Raw genomic sequence first — 23,512 nt, forward strand, 5'->3', positions numbered from 1 at the left:
TGATGTATAATATAAGTAGTGTATTCGTCGAGATTCCATAGATATTACCGATATCACCCATCCGTCAACCCACTCAACAATCCATCCATCCAACTGTCCATCTATTCATACACCTATCCATCCATCTCTCCGTCATTACATCCATCTATTTTTCACAACAGTCAGTCCACTCAACCATCGACCCATCACTAAACACAAAAAAAGACATGTCAATGACACAGTTATATTAGGCAGATATAAAAAGTCATTTCGACATGTCCCTTTGAAAAGCTTCAGCGCATTTTGAATTATAAAACAGCGTTTGTCACCAGCATGTAAATTGTCACTAGTGAGTCAGAGCACTGCGCATTGTACTACGACCCTGGTTGTGATCACACTTGAATGCACGACATTCCTATGTATGATACAATCCGCCTGGAGTTTGAATTTCCTGAAAATGATAAGCTTTTCCCGAGAATCCCATTCGTATGATAGCCACTGGTTAGTACCAGTAAACACTGGTAGACACGCCGGAGACGCTCAGGTAATACTTCAGCCTTCCTCTACATTCATCTAAAATTCAGTGTTATGTAACTTTAATACTATGCAGAACGTTGCTTGATATCACTCGTTCGATAAGTGTATGTGTAAATATGCTTGCGAATTATGTGACTAATGGTATCAAAACGGATGTAATGGAAATGTGACTGTAATGTCTTTATTGACTATTTACTTTTCCTTGTATGAAATGGAGTGACATTTTGGCATGCTGACCTCTCACGCCAAAGGTCCGGGTTCGAATCCCAGTAGAGACACAAAACATTTGTGATCTGGGTCACTTACTGTATTGCGTCCCTGGGCAAGGCACTCAGCCCACCCAGCTGTTTGAAAAATTGATGCCTAAAAGCGGATGTAAGGACCTATATCTTTAGTAGCAGCCTTGAAAGAAATATTCAGGGTAATACTGTAAGGCCAGAGAGCAGCATCGCGTTGGGTTCTAGGCCATTATTTTACACAACATGGTTATGTAGGTTTGCTGATCGATTCATTTACGCTTGATAGGTTTTTAGTTAGTACTATGATTATATTTGCATTTCTGTATAATAATGAACAAGTGTGCGTGGTCGTGAGAAAATTAAAAAGTTGTTCTGTGCGGGGCGAGATAGACTGACATGCGTTTCATTCCCTATCAAATCTACATTAATAAGGAAGAAATAGTGTTTTTCGTAAATTTTCGTTTGGTTACAGAGCTAAGGACGAAATAGAATTGTATTGAACGATAGGCAGTCAATATGTGGAGAGTACTTGTTACCGAGTTAGGACTGGAACCTATAAACGTGTACGAACTCTACTATGGTAAAATAGAACTAGTATATTGATCATGACTTTCATGAAGAAAAATCGTTGAAGTAAAGCTCAGATCATTTACGCTGTGCACCGTGTAAACAAAGTACGGAAACTGTGACAAATGACTCGTGTTTACGATACAAGCAGTCGTCCTTCTATTGTGTATAAAGCTTGGATATAGCGAATGGGAATGTCACAAAGCATCACAGCATCCTTAAGACGGCAATTATGCTCGATATCATCATTACAACTGCACAGCCATCCCCACCCCAGAGCGAGAGAAAGAGAGAGAGAGAAAGTGAGTTAGAGTGAGAGAGAGAGAGAACACCTATCATTATATCGGGGGGTACGCGGTCGCTACACACAAAGCTGTGATGTCAGAGTTCGTGTTTGTAAACATGACGTCGTCTTTGCGTTCCTCATCAAAATGAAACTTCTATAGGGATATCAAAGTGCAATTCAAACAGGAATGTTATCTTTCTAAATTTAAAAAGAAATGTTTTACTAGTTTTAGAATAGCATGAACAGACTTCCAGCTGAAGTGAGAAAATGTCATAATGATCATTTATAAAATGATTTTGTATCTTATGTGATACTAACTACGATAAACCATTACCTATTCATTTGCAAAGTCGTAGTATTTAGTGATTGCAGAAAGATGTACATGTCAGAATATTATTATCAAAATCAACCTATATGTAACACCAATCACCCAATGGCCTTAAAAAATGCATGAATGGCGCAAACTGGTTAAATATTGCAATGCTTAAAATCAGAGACTATAAACCTGTCTAATTACATCATTATCTGTCATTACTCACAATGGTCTCATGTTAACCCTCAATATGCTATGAGTCTATTTCACTTCTGTTATGTTTTGTTCTGAATAAGTCTTTGATCTCGGCCGTTTTTAGGCGACGTCGGTTGACGCTCAAGTATGCGTTGGCCGCGGTCATCTCGAGCGATTCAGAAGACCATGGCAGCACTGTAATGTGCTCATTCTGATAAGAGGGGATGTGTGTGTGTGTGTGTGTGTGTGTGTTTGTTCGTGTGTGTTCGTGTGTTCGTGTGTGTGTGTTCGTGTGTGTGTGTTCGTGTGTGTGTGTGTGTGTGTGTGTGTACGTGTGTGTGTACGTGTGTGTGTACGTGTGTGTGTGTACGTGTGTGTGTGTACGTGTGCTAGAACAGCTCTCTCTGGAGCAAAATGATCGGGACCATTGGAATCCTAAGGCTTTCGCTTCATTGTTAGATTGCCCTGACAGCGCGCACAGTGAGATTTCTGCATGTAGGATACGGCCCCAAAATCATGACACTCGAACAACTTAATCGGTCAATCTGGACGAAACAAATCTGGTTAAAAAGTTCATTTCAACATGGACTGACACGTGCTTTACCGTCACGGCAGTGAAGCAGCAAGCATGATTCGTAACTGAGCCAAAGTTGTTCTGCATCGTCTCAGCATGGACTGAAAAAAATGTGTGTATTCGACCTTGTGGATTCCTATCTCATTCTATAAATACTCGATCAGAAATATTCCAGACATGACAGTGACAGAATGGACTATTTTCGAATGTGAAAAATAGTTACTGTAAAAACTTTGTTTCTTTTTTTACAGCTATGCACATAATGGCTACCAACGCAGTTTTGGGCATTATGTGTCTAATTGGTAAGTATTAGTTTGTCGTTATTTTCTTTGTTGATAGCTGGAACCCGAGACTCGCCTAGGAAAGTAATAATTTAAATGGAAATTTCCAGGAGGGGACAGAGAGATATGGTGGGATCAACAGATATCTTCACTATGCCGACATGTTTACTGAGGTACCATTGGATGCTTTACTCGTTATGTATCACAGGGAAGATGATCTATTCATTGTTATGAAGGACAGCAGACCTCCAGGTACCATTTCCACAGCAAAAATAACTTGGTTTCCGAAATGCGAAAACCTGGTGGAAACTGGACTGAAACCTACGTTTCCACCTAGAATCCATTGAGTTTCTGTTCTTTTAGACTGAGAATCAGCAGCAACGGAAACTTACAATTACCCACTTTCGCGGTGTTTCCGCTCGGTTTACGTACCCATACTCTCCAAGAGTTTCAGTTATCTTAGAATCCATCAGGTTTCCGAAAGGTTTCAGTTACTAATATTCCAACAAGTTTCTGCACGGTTCAAGTTTCAAACAATCCGACATAGTTTCCGCATATATTCCGTACACCATTCCAAATTATATACACGTACATGTTTTCGAAGGAAACAAGATGGCAGCCCGTACAGCATTCTTCTGTCACGCGCTCTTTAAAATAAATCCTTGAAACTTTAAACAGACATTATTTTTCCGTCACCCTGCGTGCATTATGATTATCTAGTTTATGATATCCTTATATAATGATATCCTGTTTATACACTGACCTTGATTTGATGAACAAATACATGTAGTTGATCTATAACGAAGCTAGGATGTGTAAATCTGTAATCCTAAATGACCGAAGGCGGACAGCGTCAGAAAACAGGTGAAGCCGAGATACTTAATTTTACTGTAGTACTCAGTCTGTTAATCTGTGACGGCACTTCGCTACCTATGCTAGAAGACAGGGACTCTATTTAACAAGAGTCATCAGAAGATGACATATCCCCCCGGCTCCAACATATTAGAAAGGACAAATCATCTGACAGTTACCGGTTGTTCTTTTCGACTACATTTGAATCGTTTCCATAGAAGTCATGAAACATATAAATGCCATATATCTGTAAACAGGAAAAGGCATCCCTTCGTGATCTGTCTCATATATCTGCCAAGATCTGTTGAAAGATATGAAATGATTTTCGAGTTGTGCTCCGGAAACGAAGCTCATACCTCCATTTTTTGAGAAAGTCCGAATTGTTTCCACGGAAATCTAGAAAATGATAAATCACAAAAACCTGTAAATAGCAACCATTAGACGAAGACCACGTTGTTTCATGGAAAAGCAAAAATAAAAAAAAAGGACAAAACCTTTTAAATAGCAAAAGGCATAACCATCGGCTCCGATTATCATATCTACCAATTTGGTAAAAACATATTGAACGGTTTTTGAGTTATGGTCCAGAAACGAAGCCCACCAAACCATTAGGCTAAGACCAAAACGTTCCATGGAAAAACAAAAACAATATAAAGGACAAAACCTTTAAATAGCAAAAGGCATAATTATAGGCTCGGATTATCATATCTGCGCCAGTTTTGGTAAAAACATATTGAACGGTTTTTGAGTTATGGTCCGGAAACGAATCCCACCAAACCATTAGGCTAAGACCAAAACGTTCCATGGAAAAACAAAAACAATATAAAGGACAAAACCTTTAAATAGCAAAAGGCATAATTATAGGCTCGGATTATCATATCTACCAATTTTGGCCAAAAAATATTGGTCGGTTTTTGAGTTATGCTCCAGAAACAAAATGATTACGGGCGGGCGGACGGAGGGACGGACGGAGAGACGAGGCGTCGACTATAATGATTTGAATTGTAACCTTATATGCCTTTATGGTTACAAGTAAATATGTACCTTATGTTAACCTATATCGGTGCGACTCAGTAGCCTTGTGGTTAAAGCGTTCGTTCGACGTGCAGATGGCACGGGTTCGATTCCCCACGCAGGTACAATGTGTAAAGCCCATTTCTGGTTTGTCCCGTAATGATATTGCACGAATATTGATAAAAGCGGCGTTAGCTAAATTCAGACGTATATATGTAACAGTCAGATTGTGAAATCAGTCATTTCGTGAAATGACTAAAACGGTCAGTCATTTCGCTGACACTCTTAGTCATCCATGACATGACCACCCGCGTGGTTTTTGCCATTGTGGGAAACTTGCACTGATGTACGGTTGTCTTTTCTTGCATCAATTCGACACCATATATTCTAGTTGTAATGTGGCGTCGTCCAAGATAAACTCACTTCAATCCCTCGTGATTACTCACCATATTTTCATCCATTATTTCAGGTGGACAGTACCTACTCATGGCTCATGTAAATATTAATGTTCCCGGGTTGTGAATAGCAGATATCAACAAGTTTAGTGCTCTCCAGCCACCAAGAGTCATAGCACTTCCGGGTCACCTGACCTATGACGTACTACCTGTGACTCCAGGATATTTCCGATCACCTTGACCAACCTATATATCTGGGAGGGTGGAGGATTTCCTTTCTCGCCTATTCAGATACAATGGCGTCACAGGTCACAGGGGTGAAAGAGGCAGATCCTTCATGAAACAAAACTATTACAAAATAAATTTGTTTTTAAGCAAGTGTCTATTTACTCCCATGTCTGTTTATGTATGAGTCATTTCATTTTTTAGGAGTAACTAGCAGTTTGTATACTCACACCAGTTACAAGAATTGAGTAATTTTACACAGAGTTTCTTATCCTTATTTGGTGCTTAAGTCTTCTAAATATATAAATCTAAACGGATGTCAACAGACTAAACATTTGGCAGCCATTTTTAATACTCAGCATGGAAATCATATGACTATTTCAGTAGACCTCGGACAGGGGCTTTGGCTATAACAGTATATGTATATGTATAGGCATCGCTTATCATCAGCTAATGCTGTTGTAGAGTTTGTGCGCAACGACGAATCATACGCAAGGCAGTTTAATTAATTGAGTAATGTACGCAAGGTATTATAGACCTATTAGGTTTTAAGTGGTTCTTATGCGTGTTTTGTAAGCCCAGATTTCTAATTAATCGAGTAAATGTGATTGTATTGAGTAAACTACGCAAATACAACAATGGTATCTGGAGCTCTGGCCAACATGATAACGTGACCATGAAAGGTAACACTACCGGCCAACACACTGAATCTGTCATATTGCGGAGTCAGAGTCAAAGAAAAATAAATTAAGATAGATTACCTTTACTTACATATTTAAACAATCAAACAGAAGACAAATGCTGCTGATAGATATAAGATACAATCCAATTAATCATACATGAAAGAGCATAGCTTAGTCCTTACATTTTACTTCAATTCGAATCACAATCTCGACTGGTGGGCCTGACCTATATTTAAATGTGGAGTGTGGGTCATCGAGGTGATGGGAGCTACTATACTCTTAAAAATGTAGGGGAAACTGAAAATTGAAGTTTGGTAGAAAGGAAATCCATTGAGGAATGTTACAATGACATTCATCTTGTGTAAGCAGCATCATTTCACGTTATCGCCACACGCACACGCAACGCATATGGGGCACGTGCACAACGTGGGAGCCTCATACACGTACATCGGGTGTCATTATGAATCTTGACGTTGTTCAGTTAGGTCGATAAATCACTGTTGACCATATTTCCGATAATTTTCTTGCATCTGTGCATGGTCAGGCTTTTCAGGGTCAAATAGCACACTACTGACTGAAAATTGTAAACCTGAAATTTTCATTTCATACTACAATCAGCTGGGGATAACTGAACGAACAGCTTTGCTTTGAATGAAAACCATGTGGTGATGCATTCTCAAAACATCCATTATTATTGAATCAATCCCATACATCTCCCATTTTCGACAAGCGTACATTGAAAGTATAGTTCCTCTAGCTTTGTTGAAGAGTATATATTATTTTCAATTGTTACCACATGTCTTAAACGTGGGTCCTGTATGATTTTAATATCAAAATATTAGAGTGCTAATGCTCTTTAAGTAAATATAATACAAATTTTAAAGTATACACTCTCATATATATACTAGAAGATTATCTCTGTATGATTTACACAAGTGCTATTTTTCGGGTTTTTTCAGGGAGCAACGTATGAGCTGGGCGCTAGAAAGAACAGCATATATGCTTCAATTACTAAAGACGAGTTTGAGAAACTGGATACAACCTTGATGGACGTGGTCAAGACGAATGAACGCTTCAAATCTGCTTACAAAGCCACATCCCCAAAACGGGGTGCGGCCATTAAGACGGGGAAGTCCCTTGGCCTGACGGAAGAAGAGACCCTAGCAGTAATGATCTATACTACAACCTCTGTGCACGCTGAATTCAACAGAATACTGAGGGAGGGTGACATCGCCAAATACGATACGTCATTCCAAGTATTCCATTACCTCCTGATTAACGGTATTGAGAAGATACGCCTGAAGCAAACTCTTCCGGAATATCTCTATAGAGGGGACAGGAAGACATACGCCATTGAAAACGGTACCGAGATGCGTTTTCCTGGATACACATCGACCTCGTCTAAATATTCTGTCGCCGTGAACTTCCGAGGAAACACGGGCACTCTCATTCGTCTGAAGGGAGTTACGTTTGGCGCCGATATTGTGCAATTTTCGGTTTTTCCTTCAGAGGCAGAAGTGCTGATTCCTCCTTATGAACGTTTCAAAGTCAACAACTTGGACAAAGACAGCAAAGGTCCACGCATCTTCCTGCAGAGTATTGGGGAGAAGTGTGGAGGACGCCGGCGACGATCCACAGGAGGTCCTTGCCAATGTTGTCGACAGCCATTACACGTCATCCAGGCAGCCGCGAATGGAGACGTCGCGCTGCAGATGAAGTGGAATGTTGTCTGCTTCTATTTAGTGATGTATGTGGTTGTTGGAGGGAGGGAGTGAAAATTAAACATTACGTCGGCAGTATATTGGCCGTATCGTGATTAAGAAAATTATAAATTGATAAATGAATTTTAAAATTAAAGTTAGCTAATTTACTTACCTGTCAGCAAAGGGCATTGACACAACTAGACTATCATAGAAAGAAATACTTTAGCTGTAAATGACAATACAATATGAAAACCAGGCTATAGATTGCCAACTACTGAAGGTAGGTCAGCATACAAGGGACCTTGGGCACTTACAGTACATTTGCTTCCTGAATTAACCCTAGCTGGATTTACAACATCGCTTCAGCTGTTTGTAATTGTAGATACTCTATCAATGAATTATAATGACATATATCCTTATGTTTAAGACAGCGGTATGTTTACATAGACTGGAAAGTTTGGGGACTTCCCTCTCAGGAGATCAATAATTTTATAGTACTTTAACCCCCTTTAAGGATACAGCCACTAACAATGATCCCAGTTACTAATGTATACGTCCTGTCTGATATTGTTATTATCAAATCAAAATATTCAAGCCCGGCGCCACTTTACACACTTGTTAGTTACGTCATGTACATTAACGTTTTTGCATAGCTTGCCTTACAAGTTATGATTTTCGCCGGTTTCAGGGTGAACAATATATTCCTGTTAATTCAAATATTTATGGCCAGATTGTCTAACCCTCCGATTAAATTAATTTGCATAAATTGAGTTTGAGTTTTCAATTGTTTATGACAGTGCTTTCAGAAATATTTTTGTTCATCAGTGAAAACGATTTCAGATTGTTCCCTGACAAAGCAAGACACAAAAGTGTTTAATTTGCATGACTCATGAACACTGAGTTGTCAAGACACATATGTGTTCAAGTGCATGGTCACAAAAAGAACATGGTCACAAAAAGAGTGAGTGTAAACAGTGAGTGAGTGTATACGTTATTTTGTCCATATTCCAGCCATATATCGCGACACCAGATAATAATCATGTGGTGAATGGTTGTTAATGGTTGTTCAATGCCAGAAAGTGGTCAAATGTATCATATTTTTAATTTGGGATAACACTACAGATTATAGTATTATTGTTGGATTGCGTCACTTCACTTCTCCACTTCCATGTGGATGGGACTCAACCCAGCAAAAGTACAAATACTACAGACTGGCGAATGACCAACGTATTCGGGAGATTGATATATATATATATGCTACTCACACTTTGCTATGGATCACACAAATCGCCACTTTAGTTAAACGTACATATATGATTTGAAGTTGTGTCCATTTAAAGTAGGATAGATAATGATATGGTAACACGTGCTTAGGAAAAGAGACACACTAAGCTGGCAGTATGCCCTTGATGTATGTGTATAATGAGTTTTCATCGTACCAACGAACCATATTACAAATCACGGCTTGGGTCATTGACAATACATAGATGATGAATCTGTGGATATTTCTGATGTGTAGATATATCTCCTACCCCTAATTCAAATACGTATTTCATTATGCAAGGGCTACTCGTTTACGTGCTGTCTTTCAATATCAAAGCTAACACTTAATCTTTATTTTACGACTGCTTTATTCACTTCCTTTTGTCATGTACGGCATCCATGTCTGTTTACGATGAACTAGAACCAGTTGAGCAAAATCGTCCTTTCAGCTAGCAAATGTTTAAATGTAATTAATGTGTTGCTTTGCCTGACACTGTAATACGAAACAGAGTTTCGTAAAGAATTTGTCTCTGCTATTCAACTGTTTATTTATATGTTGAAGACACGGATTAGATGTTTTCAATCTGTCCGTGTCCTACATCACCATGTCTTTGGCAAGGTCGGCTTCTTTCCGATTTCCATTTTGTATATGTCTGTTGAGATGGACAAATGGAAATTATGAACTGTAGGGTATTTATATCACTCACATATCCACACACCTAGTACATGAATGCTCGTTCGAGTGTTCCTTTGATCAACGGATGTCTTTTTTTTCTGACACCGTATTCATCTCATCCAGCCTATTAGGACCAACGAATCATAACACACGTATGTTCACAGGGTACCCATTTGCAGCTGGGTGAACAGGGACACATGATGTATGCTGTCCAATGATACTGCAAGTTACTACATCTGCAATTAAGTGTATATGCACATATTCCAGTTACCTGCCATGTGACTCATGAATGTGTTCTTTAAAGTGCACAGGGTTGTGTTCTGCACACTAGAGATTGTGTCAAGACTGAAAGAACCTACAAGCAGTGTTAGCTCCAAGGTTTTTACACAAGGTGACAAGTAGGGATCGATTAAGGCACCTTGCTAATGGGGTGCCTCAGACAATTCGTGCACATTGCAACCTATCTAACAACTTCTGCTGAATGTATAGTCCGTTTGGTTCAAAAGCGGACCGATAAATTGCAATGTAACTCAAAATCTAATAAGCATAATATACTCAATGAAATGCTGATCATAATCAAAACATCATACCAACTCTTTTAGGCTTTTGCAGAATTTGTGTCCAAATAATAAAAAGGTTGTTTAACAAATTATCATTAAAATATTGACACAGTTCACTGTTTATTACGAGTGAGGAGTACACAAAAAGACACAGCCAGGTTTTCGAGAAGCACGGGCACAAGTGCCGAGAAAGTTAAATATTCATTAACCTGTGCTGTCCTGTCTCCATGCTTTCTTGCACACCTGGCGAGGATGTGGGTTCGAATCCCGGATGGGGCTCAAATAAACAAAGGTACTAGAAGATGCACGTTTGGTCATGTCATGTTAAAGATTAAGAAAGTTTTTCATCCGAGGAAGTGACAGCACAAGGGTAACTTGGAGACCCTAAAGCTGGACTTTGATCTTGTCTGGAATACAATTCTCCCTATCTTGTGAACGTGGAAGTTAATCCCAACATCTGAAGTGTAAAAAATCCTAGAAACGTGTTTGTTATCTACAGCCATATGTTAAAGCATTGCTTTCTCATATTTACTAAAACAGTAGCTTTGGGTTGTTTGAGAAGTGAAACAACATTATTATGAGTCGTTAAATATGCTGAAGCGAAATGTTTAACGTCTGAATTTGCAGTCTGAGATAAGTGCTCTGTCGTTAACTCCGAGTGGGTGGTGTCAGTGTAAACTGATTCTTTCAAAACGATATGTGGCCATTAGTTATCAAGATCGAATAGTTGCTATCTGTCAATATCATTAACCTATTTAACAATTCGATGTTTATGTTTATGCCGTGTGTAACAGACAATACGCTTACTTAACCGTTCATATATATTCATTCCATATTTTCTGAACAGTCTAATTGGTCACAATTTAGTGAAATACATATTTGGACAAACGGGTAGGTGATCTCAAATTTATGACAACTTGTTTTCTAAATACGTATCTGTGAATGATGAATGCCTGATTTGTTGCTCAAAGAAACAGAAGCACTTCTTACTGACTATCATTTGTCTTAATTATCTCTCTTGGGCTTAATCTGATACAGTTTTGTCTGTTCGGTTAAAGAGCTTTAAGTGAAGGTGCACGTAATGACACGTTAAAGAATAAGCTAGTTTTGCATCCAAGCAATTGACGACACAAGTTAGAGATGGCACTATTGGAGTTTGATCTTGTTCTGAAGGCAACCCTCCCTACCATTTCCATGAGAATTATGAAAGTGGGAAATGTATTTGAGTGTGCTCATGAATGTATGCGTCACTCCACTTGTGAGGCCATGGCGTTCAGCATCCTTAACCTGGTGTGTGTTTTATACCAGCACGGCATCCAAGAAGATGCCTTGGCGCCTGCTAACTCGGATGTGTTGGCATACAACCTACAGAGAGCAGGAAGTTGCAATGGACCTGTGGGATCAATACCAGGACCTGGTGAGTTCATATTTTCCTTCCCGAGATAATGTTTTCGCGTTGTTTGCATGTATGATACCTTACTTTCTATGATGCTCACTAGAATGATGAGTACACATAATTGCCTGAATGAAATATTACACGTGCTCAATAAATCAAATCAAAATTTTAGTTCATTAACCTAGCAACGTATGACGAAGCCCGAAAAGGATTAACTTCCGTAACTGGTACATGACAGATGGAGGAGCATCGTCCTACAGTTGTGCCTTGCAAAAGGTGCTGTCCATTACTTGGAAATATATAATTGGAATCACAGGCAGGCTCGTTCCTCACTTATAAAGTCGGACAAATGTTACATGGCAAGATACAAGATAATTTGTTTTCCAGGGAGTATATATTATTTCCATATTGCTTAAACTACTATGCAATTGAAGACAATCTTATATTCTTTTCTTTCTTATGTTTATGTTGGGAAAGAGAACGGCCCTTCCTCTCCTGTGCTAATTTGTACGTTTGTCTGGGGCATACGCGCCGAACACACTTTCCAGAATACGCGATGACATCATTGGTTATTAGCTGTCATTGCAGAGACTGTAAGAAAACATTCATACTGACGCACAATCAGTGATAATACATTTCTCCCCTGCGGAACATTTTGTGAATTGTTTATTTAAAACCTGTGATGATAACACGTGTTTGCGAAAATGGAGCAACGTGATATCGAATTATCTAAAAATACGACATGTCCCATTTGGAAAAGATCCCTCAGCATAATTCAGTTACTTTCCTTATCTAGCATATCCGGCATGTCCGCTTGGCAGTGGCTTCAGGTATGTGCTAGCTCTCAACGTCTGTTACAAGGGGATCGTCTCCTACGAAGCAGGAAAGGCTACGTGCGTGCAGGAAGGAGGCTCTGATCTTCTGAAGATTGACACACAGGAAAAGCTTGATTTCTTCAAGCTTCTTGTACCACCATTCCAATACAGTAATAGTATAATTACATTTGTAAAATGTTTACTATCAGGTCCCTTCGACTGTGACATATTTGTAGCTACTTGGAAATATTTTGTAACGAAGATGTGAAAATTATGCACCTGTTTAGTAAATCGTCTCGTTCATATAGCTTGCAATGTACATGTATTGGCGTATGTGTTTGATTCGTAAGCTTTCAATTTCTGTGTACAATTTTCACCTAACGATCACAACCAATTGTTCTCAAACAATAGGATAAACAGTTATAGGCAAAACTAAAAGACCTTGGAATTTGTGTATAATCTGCTAAAAACGTGGATGTCGTGGAGATCAAGAGGGAAAATACCGTTCAAGTTTCAATATCTAATTCTCCGAGGAAGGTCGTAGCTGCACAGATCAAACACCGCTTGGAGATAAATCAGCTCGAAGAGTCCTCCCTATCAGCATACAAAACATCTCCTAGCACAGAAACAGCCCTAGTTAGAGCTCACGATATCGTTATAGTAAATATGTGTCAACAAACATTCACAGCTCTAGCTCTTCTTGATTTGTCAAGTGCCTTTGGCACTAGCGACCACAAAACTCTACTTCACGAGACTCGTATCGGAATAACTGGCACTGCTCTAAAGTGAAGTCCGCCCTATTTCTCTGACCGCATCTAATCAATTTGAGTTGTGTATCACATTTTGTCACAATCTAGATCCTACCTGTTGGATACACAATTCGAAATTTCGAGAGTTTTCCATATGTAACACAGGAACCCGATATCGCACTGTAGGTTAAACATAGACCATAGATATACACTCACGTCATATATATTAATAGAGTAAAGGAGCAGCAGCTGCCATATTGGATTGTCGTGCAGGCATCGACTCGTTCCGATTTCAAGCTGAAATGTACGCTAAGAATTCGGTGACATGCACAACTATGCACACGTTCCTCTCAATTATACATGTCCCCACACATCCTTCCTGATTTCCACGACATAACACCTATTTTACTAACTTTAATACGTCCTCAAACACGAAAATCAAACCAAAACACCTCTGGAGTGAACGTTATCCCGCACTCGCAGCCTCTCGCTTGATCGCTGAACCGAAGTATTTATAGTATCGGTAAACAAGACGGCATGGATTGAGAGCGAAAAGTTTTGGATGAGATATGAATTTGACATCCGATCAGGTTTCAACAAAAAAGACCAAAAACGATTGTTAAATTTCGCGCTAATGTAATGAATTTGTTTTGGAAAAATTACTTACGTTCAGCGGACCAATGAGATTGCTCGAAAGGCTGCGAGTGCGGGATAACGTTCACCCCAGATGTGTTTTGGTTTGATTTTCGAGTCTGAGGACGTATTAAAGTTAGTAAAATAGGTGTTATGTCGTGGAAATGAAGAAGGATGTGTGGGGACATGTATTATTGAGAGGTACGTGTGCATAGTTTTGAACATTACCGTATTCTTAGCGTACATTTCAGCTTGAAATCGGAACGAGTCGATGTCTGCACGACAATCCAATATGGCAGTTGCTGCTCCTTTACTCTATTAATATATATGACGTGCGTGTAGGTCTATGGTCTACAGTGCGATATCGGGTTCCTGTGATCTGTAAGTAGATGACACTCAACTCTATCAGTTTCCAATACTCTGAACTTTCATGTAACTGAAACAATGCATTAACGAAATCAGATCAGAAGGGGTATGTAACTTTCTCATGAATGAAGTTACGTGAAAACAAAATTTTTCTCATTTGATCCAAACGCATGCCCAGAAATCTAGGGTCTGACCCCCATGTGTGTTCACACTGGTGAAGCTGAAGTTTTTCCCTCACACGATGCGCGAGATGTTGGAGTCATTCTTGCTTCCACCATGTCCATGGACGCCCATGATGCTTCTGTGAGCAAAGCTTGCTACTACACCGTTTTCATAATTTGCAGAGTTCGCCACTATCTTGACATTCAAACCTGCCAAACATGGATGCACTCCCTTGTAACTTCAAAACGTGACTAATGCAACTTACAGTAGGTCAACGTGTCATCCAAATCAGTTCCAAGGAATTCAGAGCTCATCTACCCGATGTAATCCCCGTTGTCCCTGCTTTAACTATATCTCTTCTGTGTTTCTGTCACTTCACTAGCTTCCCATCCCTGCCTAAAAATCACCTTCAAACTCCCTCCTCACCCTCACTCATGGCTGTCTAGATCTCTTCATTAAACAATGTCCAGCCCATTTCAAAGCACATATCTCCCTTTACTCACCTCAGCGAAATTTCAGATCATTTCATTGACTCTCCATTGATTAAGCCAATATCACTAAATGGACTTTTTGAACGCGCCTTCTCTTTCGTCAGCATTACACAACTCTGTAATGCACTTCAGCCAAACCTCAGAAATACAACAACTAAAAACACCTGTGAATCACATCTATTTCTATCTGTGTATCAAACATACGTTTCAGTTTTATTCACTGTATTAGCGCAACTGAGCACCTGCAATGTGGACATTAGGAGATTTACAAATTTCTTATTAGTATTACGGCCTTATCTATATTGCTATGTTACAGCCTACATTCGAGGAGATCTGGTCCCCAGTACAGGAGAATGGGCTTACTGGGAAGAAGGGATTGCAAGGCCCATGCCTTTCATTGAGTGGGCACCCGGTCAACCAAGTGGTGCTCTGGCAGGAGAGACCTGCATGGTCATGGATGCAACTGGTCAGCATGATCACATCTGCAACTTGGCTTTTTCGTTCTCACTGTGCGAATATGGTATGCAATAGGCATTTGCATACACGGACTGATTTGGTGTAAATCTCACGAAGATAACTTATACTCGGCTCTAGCAATAACTGGTCAAAGGAAATATAGGACATGTAGAGGAAACTTTAGAAAATAACACTAGCAAACATCAGTTGTACAGACCAAAAACTCGTGCCTGACTGCTCTTTGTAAACAAGCTTCTTTTCAAATTTCTGCTCTCTCTGAAATGCCAAGATTATGATAAGTTGATATTATATATTTGTGACCCATTACCTTAGACTTGTGACGCAAATGCCTTGTACCAGAACGTTGCATTGTGATTCATTGTAACTTGCGGACTGTTTGGTCAATATATTATTGAATATTTTAGACTTATCTGTGTTATATTTTGCTGGATCTATGGGATGTCTTATACCTTTTGCCACTGCAGTTAATTAACTGTAACATATCTGCCAAAGCCTATTAACCGCACTTATTAAAGCATTAATGTGGACAGCTGCATGTCACTAAGTGTGACCAGATTCAAAAAGGTCCACAGCTTAACAAGTGGATTTCTATACTGACAGTTTAAATACCAAAGGTCAATTTGCAACTGTATATATCGATGTTAAAGAACGGAATTGCATTGACGGGTTTCCATACTGTTAACAAAGTTTGTAAAACTTTCAGTTTTAAATATTTCAATTACATACGAAAATGTAAACAAAGATGATACCAGCGTTACCATTCATTAATGGCGCCGAGTATATATACTGATGAAAAATGTACATCTCTGAACACAGCACTGGCATTAGATTTCCAATGCAACGATGTCATAGTATTGTGACGTTATCAAGTTCATGACGTAATAGCATTAATTGTCAGGGCATTTGCAAAATCTACTGCCGAAGCGATATCTGCTAGGAGATTATCATCTGATCTCACACAAGCGATATCTCTTGTGGAACCCATGTTTGGATGATAAAGATTTTTATACCGTTCTCAAGCATGGGAATCTCTACCAAGACGTCACCAAAGCCCAACTAGAAAAGTTGCTCATCCGTAAAGTTTTGTCATCAATTTTGTTTGCATGAAACATAATGGTAGATATGCAAGCTCTTATCCACAATGTTTTAATGAACACGAATGAACTAAACTGTAGTCTGGGTGATGTACCGAAGTGTCCAGTGCTTTCTTGAATATTACTTCTAATCAATGTGTTTGGGTAGGGGGGGGGGGCTACCCAAACATTGATTAGTTCCACAGATTTGGATTTTGAACATTTGAATCCTCAGATAAATATGCATTATGTTCTAGAAGAGTACCACAGATCATAACACAACAACGATTAACGAGGTAATATTAGATTTGTCCTTTAGACCTTTGATTTGCCTTTATACCCATTGAAATATATTGAACGCGCCTTTGATTTACCTTTATACCCATTGAAATACATTTAACGCTTTGGAGATATCTTTCTCTTTCATTCAAGAAACACTATAAATGTTATTATTGCTATCAAAATACACGACATTTGTAGTAACATCTTACAGTTTAAAGTTATTTTATCATTATGTAATTGTTAGGTACCAACGACGAAAGGTTTGCTATTGATATGGTCCCTCAGTGTCGACATCCACATATCCCTTAATGCTAAAAACAATTTAAGTGCTACCGCCTTCAATGTCCTGACATTTATGGCATTGTTTAGAAATTCAATTTTCCGAAAAAACAAAGCAGCATCAACACAGTTGTATATCTTAATAACAAATGTTGTCAGGATTGCTGTTTTGATAGACGTTTCTATAAGTATTGAGAACGCAGCCTTGTAGATACTACGGTTTGACCTGCCTTATCACAATGTGAGGTCTGAGCTTGCCTGATCCATTTGTTCCTGAGAGGGTGGCATTTAGAGTGGCAGAAAAAACTACTTTTGAGGGGTGCGACATTGCGTTCATGACAGTTACACCCGTATAGCTGCCTCTGTGTGCGTGCGTGCTTGCGTGCGTGCGTGCGTGCGTGCGTGTGTGTGTGTGTGTGTGTGTGTGTGTGAACGTATTCGTTGGGACATGTCACAGTTGGGTTCCATCAATTCCACCAGTATATCTTGTTTGTTTGTTGTTATGGTTGTTCTTATTTCACTTAAATATAAGAATGAATGCAAAATATGAAGTGTACGTTAAGTACTAAAAACATTTCTTTCTTTAATGGTCAGGCGGCAATTTCATGGCAACCGAGTTAATGATTCACGATTTTATTTAAGTAGTGTAAAACACATTTCATAAATTATCATGTACAGCGAGATTTTGCCTTTAAGTACATTATCTAAATCCTGTCCCTTGCAAGTCTCGCGTAAATATGATCTAAGTAACCATTAGAAAACACTGCTTGCGACACGCCCCTTCAATCACACCAACCCATCCACCCACACATACACACACAACACAGCACACACACACATATAAACAGCCCTAAACAATTAAACAAAAGAAAAAAACATAGTGTTGGGCATTTATTTTTAAAGACGTTGGGAAAGATCAGGCAAAATACTATTCTTAGGTGGGGAAATGGCAGGTAGGGTATTGCCCTGGTGAGTAATCGCACTACATCCGACATGGCCGCACCATTCCTCTCAGGCCTGCCTAGCGCCAGACACAACAACTGCCACCTTTCACTGTTTCCTTGAATAATGGTTGGGGATCGAAACATTCACGTTCCGCCCACCCGACGCAAGACGAACGCACTCAAACTCTCAAAGAAACAAAAACAACAAATAAACATCAACACTCGCATGTATGCATGCACACACGCTCTGCAAATACATTAAATTGGAAGTCGGCTTTGAACGTAATTACATCTCCGTCGAACAATGTCAACAACAGCAGAACAACGATATAGACATGATCCGTTAACACTTGCACTCATGGAAGTCAAACTACCTTCTGGGGAAGCTATAATCAATGTGTCGTTGGCAAGTTACCATAGAAATTAATTGATTTGTGGAATTTGAACAAGCATTTCCTATTGGCTTCCCGAAGTCAATCAAATGTAACAATGGTGTCAGGATGATAGAATTCACTTTCGCGAAACTTCAGAAGTCAGTTAGAATCTGTCTGCTTTGTAAATTGTACCGGGTTATTTAAGCTACAAGTTTCACATGGCTACCGCTAAGATGGTGTTTGATCTTGTTCTGATTACAACTCTCCCTACTGATTACAATAAGGTTATAAAAGTGGAGAGTGCACTTGACTGTGCCCTTGAATGCATACGTAAGCCCAGGTGTGATGCCATGGCATTCAGCGCTCCCCAACAGGTGTGCTATTTGTACAAGCAAAGTTTTCAGGGAGACCCCACGGCTACTTCAAATATGGACTTGTTGTTATACAACATAAAGAGGGGCACCGAATGCAATGAAGTATTTGCAAGCAGTCGCAAATCCAGTAAGTAAAATATATGCTCTAATGCCTGATGTTTAGTTCACCTGTGATGCCTGTTTATTCCCTGAATTTCCAACAAAGAAGAAAACGCACATATTTTGAAGTGGATACTGACATATTATCATATACATAATTATATATTGACATACCATAACGCTTTCATTTATGCAAAATATTGTTTCCCTTCATTATTTCTTTTTAAAAAAACAACACAGAATCATTTCTGTAGTTTTAGGTGTGAAAAGCCACATAGTGGTGAATATTTTATGACTCTTGATAACAGAACTCAGATAGGTAGGGCAGGCTGTAATTCAAATCAAAACTGAATTGCATCTGATTTGCAAAATCTCGAATATTGTCGATGGTCGTGGGGTGGATTTATGACCTTTCGAACGGAAGCTAATTTGGAAGTCACGAAACGGGACTGATTTGGGAACGACTTGGTCGTTTGTTATAAGAAATGTATACGTTGGGAAGGGAACCTAACAGAACAAGCATACACTCACATTTAAGAATTTATATATCATATAGGAAATCTTCAAAGAGTCATTGTAGCTGCATCTTTTGCTGACATATATTATCATATGCATTTGCCAGAAATATGTACATGGACTTGCTGCATTTATATTCTTGGCGTTCACTGGTCCTTTTAAAAGCAAGCACTATTAGTTCTGAATTATCTGTGCAGAGCATTCATAACGTTGTGACATCATGACGTCATAGAACATTGACGAACAATATCACCAAAGCAAAAGCTAGTGAGGTTTCAGTGAGGTTCAGGTGAAACAGAACTGGCAAGAATTTAGAATCAGTACTTGTTGAAGTAACATGGATATGAAATTATGCTATACCATTTCTACTAACTAGCATTAAAGAATGCATTCAGTTTTAACGAAAAATTATATCCACAAACTAAAAGATTTGCTGCGGGAACGTAAGTTGCAACCTGGATCCAAAACAGAAGTTCAACCATTTTCTCATTTAGCTGACCAATCATGGACAGCTTTAGACGTTTTTCGATGATAGCTTGTAGGAGTGATGGTATGATATCTATATTTTGATGAAAGTTGTTTTCATATTCATGTGTTTGATTTGTGTATATTAATAGCTGCTGAAATGCTGAAATTGATTCCATATCCATAATACAATACGAAATCTGTTATAGCCTTGAATTCGTATGCTTATATCCAAATTCGATATCCATCATATATTCCATATCCCTGCTTCTAATCACCGACCATGAAAAGCACCGTATCCCAGTTGCATAGATCGATGCTCATGGTGTTGATCACTGGATTGCCTGATCCAGACTCACTTGTTTCCATGTATCTGGACTAGTGATTACTGTGGCATTACACAACAAAGTGACAATAAAATAAGCTTTAGAAAAGGTTACTCTGTTTTACTGACAGTAGTAGGAGAAGTGCGTCGGGTAACGAAACCTTTTATAAGTGTTTACTCCAAAATAAATCAGAGACCATACATTTCCGATTCAGGACTATTGACACGTTCAACTGACAGTGCTTGAAAAAAGTAAAATCATTTTTGGCACGAAAAAATGAAAAACGGGTAATAATGGCTATTATTAGGCGAGATGATGAAACGTTGACATTTTCCCTCTTGTGTCCTCGGTATTGTTGTGTGACGTCATTATGGTGCGATATTATGACGTCACGCACGCATTATCGTATTGCAGATACTATTTTACCAGAATGTCATCGTTTTCTTGCATAACTGCATCAAAACCTTGATTTTTTTAACTTCCAGCAAATACGGTGTGCGATCAGAAGAAAGGCTACAGCTACGAGCCTAATATGAACGTTTGCTACAAATATCACTCCTCCGAGAAATTTCAACATGCAGCGGCCAAGGATATATGTATCAACGAAGGAGCTTCAAATCTTCTCAAGGTCAACTCAGATGAAAAACAGGCTTTCTTTACAAAGCTCGTACCTTCAGGATCATATGGTGAATATTAGTTCGGTATAGTTACATTTTTGTCACATATCTACTTTAAATGAAAGACATATGCAAACAGTTATAATCACGCGACTCATGGGCCAAAACTTTGATTGATTTGTGTTCATGCTTGTCCATTTCCGCCGTTCCAATTGTAATTAGAGGTCACGTGAAAGAGAAATTAGCGACATTTGCAAGTCAACATTACGTTTATGTGAATAATATAAAGTATTCTTCAATATCATACAGTTATCATGCACATACCAGAAGTATTTAACCTCTATGGTTTGGGACAGCCCTTCGTATGTGATACTGAAAGATTTTTGGTATGAAGGTATGATTAACAGACCTTTGAATGCGAAGATTTGTGTTCTCTATAACTTCAAATTCGAACTTTCCTTGTAAACGTTTAATTCGAATTATGGTGAAACTGTTATTTTCATCACACCATGTGATGTAGTAAAGTTTGAGATGTCAGCACAGTCGAATGCCAGAGAATCTAAACATGGCATCAAAACTGGTCAGAGGTAATTTAGTCAGTTTCCTGTTTGAGGATTCTGAACAGCCTCTGGAGTGATGTAGTCAATGTTTACATTCTTCTGTCTATCACCAATGCCGTGCATGAACACCTTTCTATCAAGTAATCAAATCTCTCTTATCACTCTATACATTATATAAAAATAAAAAAATACTGGAGTAGAAAGTTTTGTTTTCGAAAACTAAACAGTTATGGCATAAAAATGGCCATGAGTCACACCCAGATTGGATGAAGTTTATTTCCACTCCCTACATGGGTCTGTTTGTCTGTGTGTCAGTTTGAGTGTTCGAGCAGTATTCCAATAATGTCACGGTGGGGGACACCAGAAATGGGCTTAACGTATTGAACCCAAGTGGGGAATAGAACCCAGGTCTTGGGCGTGACGAACGTACGCTTTAACCACTAGGTTACCCCACCACCCAACAACAACAACAACAACAACTACAATTCATTTGGGATGAGGATTAACAACGATGATTAGTACCTTATTAGTAATGGAACTTAAGTGATTATCGCTTGCATAATAACTGTTCATTGAGGAACGGCAACAAAATAAATTTTATGTATTTTTGGTTACGCTCTCAATAAATCTCTGTCATAAATAAAATATGATTTATGAAGAAAATCGCTTATAAATATATGTGTATTTCGAAAGCGCTATAGCCCACGAATGTATGTATAGAGACTTCTTATATTTTATAAGTATCATTAATTCTTGTACCGTTGTCTTGCACAAATGTCGCAAAAAGAGGAGAATTATATTGTTGTACTTCAAAACTTAAAGAAGTATATGTTAAATATATAATCTTTGTTAACACATGCTACTTTGTTTTTGTGTAATTATCCGAAAACGTACTACTAACATATGTCTAGCGATTGCATTCTTGCAATTGCTGTTTTACAGCGTACATCCAGGGAGACCGGCGTGACTCAACAGGCGAATGGGTTTACTGGGAAGAGACAACTGCAGCAGTGATGTCGTACACTAATTGGGCAGACGGTCAGCCAAACGGGGCACAGAGTGGTCAGAACTGTATTTCTATAGATGCTACTGGTCAACATGACGCAGGTTGTCATTACTATAACTACTTCTTCTGTGAAAAATACATGTAACTGATATTCTGGCTCCCATGTGATCATTTCATGTGTTTAAACATGAGCAAAAACTGGTAAAAAATTATGAGAATGTAATAAGTTCTTTATCATGTCTCCATTAACGCTAGATAAAGTATTAGTATGGTATATACAGGAAGCGTTAATGAAGACATGGCAAAAATAATTACATTCTTAAATATACAAATATGCGTGCGTGTGTGTGTGTGTGTGATATTACACTTTCTTAGTGAAGTACAAATTCTAGTACTCCGGAATTCTTTTGTTAATTGACTTCTACATAATTAAATATTTTATTATTGGTAGTTTAGATTAATAACTGAGACTGTTAGTGGCTGTACCCTCAAAGTATTTTTGTGTTTCATTTGTGACTAATTTCCTACAAACGCCAGCAGCTGAGGGGACGGTGTAACTCCAACTAGGGTTCATGTTGGTAGAAAAGGTACTGTATGTCCCCACGGTCCCTAGTCTGGTGATCTACCTTCTGTTGTTGGCGATCTATAGCCTGTTTTTTATGTTGTATTGTCCAAATAGTGATGTTAGTTTTAACTTTCCACGCTAGTTTTAATTCTAATTGTGATATTTTAAATGTTTTACTGTCCTTCGTCGACAGGTTTTAATAATATACATATATTCCATTTCAGTGTTAAATGTTCTCGTCACGATGTGGCTGCAATATTGCCGATGTGACGTTAAGTACCAACTCACTCACTCACTCATCCGAGATTCGCACCCGCACCCTCAGTCAGGCACCTAATTGCCAGCACACAAACGTTGTGTTAGCTAAATTTTAAAAACAACAGTGCTCATACGTATGAGAACCTAATACTTGTCTGTCATGGATTCATGAATCTTAATTACGGCTTTGATTTTCATGGAACCTTGGAGCTAGAACCGTCCGACCCTACACTGGTCGTTTAAGCCCAGAACTATGAGAACATGCCTGCGTTAATTTCGGCTTTGGTGTTAACAGAGTTTTTGGGCTTGAGATGTTCCCTAGATTCACTGGAACCTGTGCTGA

General features: G+C 38.8%; 3 protein-coding genes across 4 annotated transcripts; all 3 read left to right on the forward strand.

Moving 5' to 3' along the window:
- The first annotated feature begins 324 nt into the window (after nt 1–324).
- LOC137296457 (NAD(P)(+)--arginine ADP-ribosyltransferase 2-like) lies at nt 325–8,609 on the forward strand. 2 transcript variants are annotated; one of them, XM_067828246.1, is made up of 4 exons: nt 325–523; nt 2,942–2,992; nt 5,307–5,332; nt 7,100–8,609. In XM_067828246.1, exons 2-4 carry the CDS (start codon nt 2,944–2,946, stop codon nt 7,913–7,915), a joined length of 891 nt encoding a protein of 296 aa, XP_067684347.1. In that variant the 5' UTR covers nt 325–523; nt 2,942–2,943; the 3' UTR covers nt 7,916–8,609. The 2 variants fall into 2 exon arrangements, with proteins under 2 accessions (XP_067684347.1, XP_067684348.1); XM_067828247.1 differs by lacking the exons at nt 325–523; nt 2,942–2,992; nt 5,307–5,332 and adding an exon at nt 3,084–3,144.
- A 2,873-nt stretch (nt 8,610–11,482) lies between these two features.
- LOC137297294 (uncharacterized) lies at nt 11,483–15,485 on the forward strand. The gene is made up of 3 exons (XM_067829304.1): nt 11,483–11,759; nt 12,535–12,723; nt 15,271–15,485. Exons 1-3 carry the CDS (start codon nt 11,483–11,485, stop codon nt 15,483–15,485), a joined length of 681 nt encoding a protein of 226 aa, XP_067685405.1.
- Nucleotides 15,486–18,601: 3,116 nt separating this feature from the next.
- Nucleotides 18,602–22,536, forward strand: LOC137297017 (macrophage mannose receptor 1-like). The gene is made up of 3 exons (XM_067828964.1): nt 18,602–18,884; nt 20,649–20,849; nt 22,283–22,536. Exons 1-3 carry the CDS (start codon nt 18,602–18,604, stop codon nt 22,489–22,491), a joined length of 693 nt encoding a protein of 230 aa, XP_067685065.1. The 3' UTR covers nt 22,492–22,536.
- Nucleotides 22,537–23,512: the final 976 nt, after the last annotated feature.

Source organism: Haliotis asinina, chromosome 9 (assembly GCF_037392515.1).
Source record: "Haliotis asinina isolate JCU_RB_2024 chromosome 9, JCU_Hal_asi_v2, whole genome shotgun sequence".
Lineage (NCBI taxonomy): Eukaryota > Metazoa > Mollusca > Gastropoda > Lepetellida > Haliotidae > Haliotis > Haliotis asinina.

What these genes read in the sequence shown, in the direction of transcription:
- LOC137297294 (XM_067829304.1), top strand. Translation starts at nt 11,483, where the DNA reads ATGGCACTATTGGAGTTTGATCTTGTTCTGAAGGCAACCCTCCCTACC. An exon ending in GGGATCAATACCAGGACCTG is followed by an intron (nt 11,760 to 12,534) that starts GTGAGTTCATAT and finishes TTCCTTATCTAG; the next exon opens with CATATCCGGCATGTCCGCTT. An exon ending in TGTACCACCATTCCAATACA is followed by an intron (nt 12,724 to 15,270) that starts GTAATAGTATAA and finishes GCTATGTTACAG; the next exon opens with CCTACATTCGAGGAGATCTG.
- LOC137297017 (XM_067828964.1), top strand. Translation starts at nt 18,602, where the DNA reads ATGGCTACCGCTAAGATGGTGTTTGATCTTGTTCTGATTACAACTCTC. An exon ending in TGCAAGCAGTCGCAAATCCA is followed by an intron (nt 18,885 to 20,648) that starts GTAAGTAAAATA and finishes TTTAACTTCCAG; the next exon opens with CAAATACGGTGTGCGATCAG. An exon ending in CGTACCTTCAGGATCATATG is followed by an intron (nt 20,850 to 22,282) that starts GTGAATATTAGT and finishes GCTGTTTTACAG; the next exon opens with CGTACATCCAGGGAGACCGG.
- LOC137296457 (XM_067828246.1), top strand. Translation starts at nt 2,944, where the DNA reads ATGCACATAATGGCTACCAACGCAGTTTTGGGCATTATGTGTCTAATT. An exon ending in GGGCATTATGTGTCTAATTG is followed by an intron (nt 2,993 to 5,306) that starts GTAAGTATTAGT and finishes CCATTATTTCAG; the next exon opens with GTGGACAGTACCTACTCATG. An exon ending in AGTACCTACTCATGGCTCAT is followed by an intron (nt 5,333 to 7,099) that starts GTAAATATTAAT and finishes GGGTTTTTTCAG; the next exon opens with GGAGCAACGTATGAGCTGGG.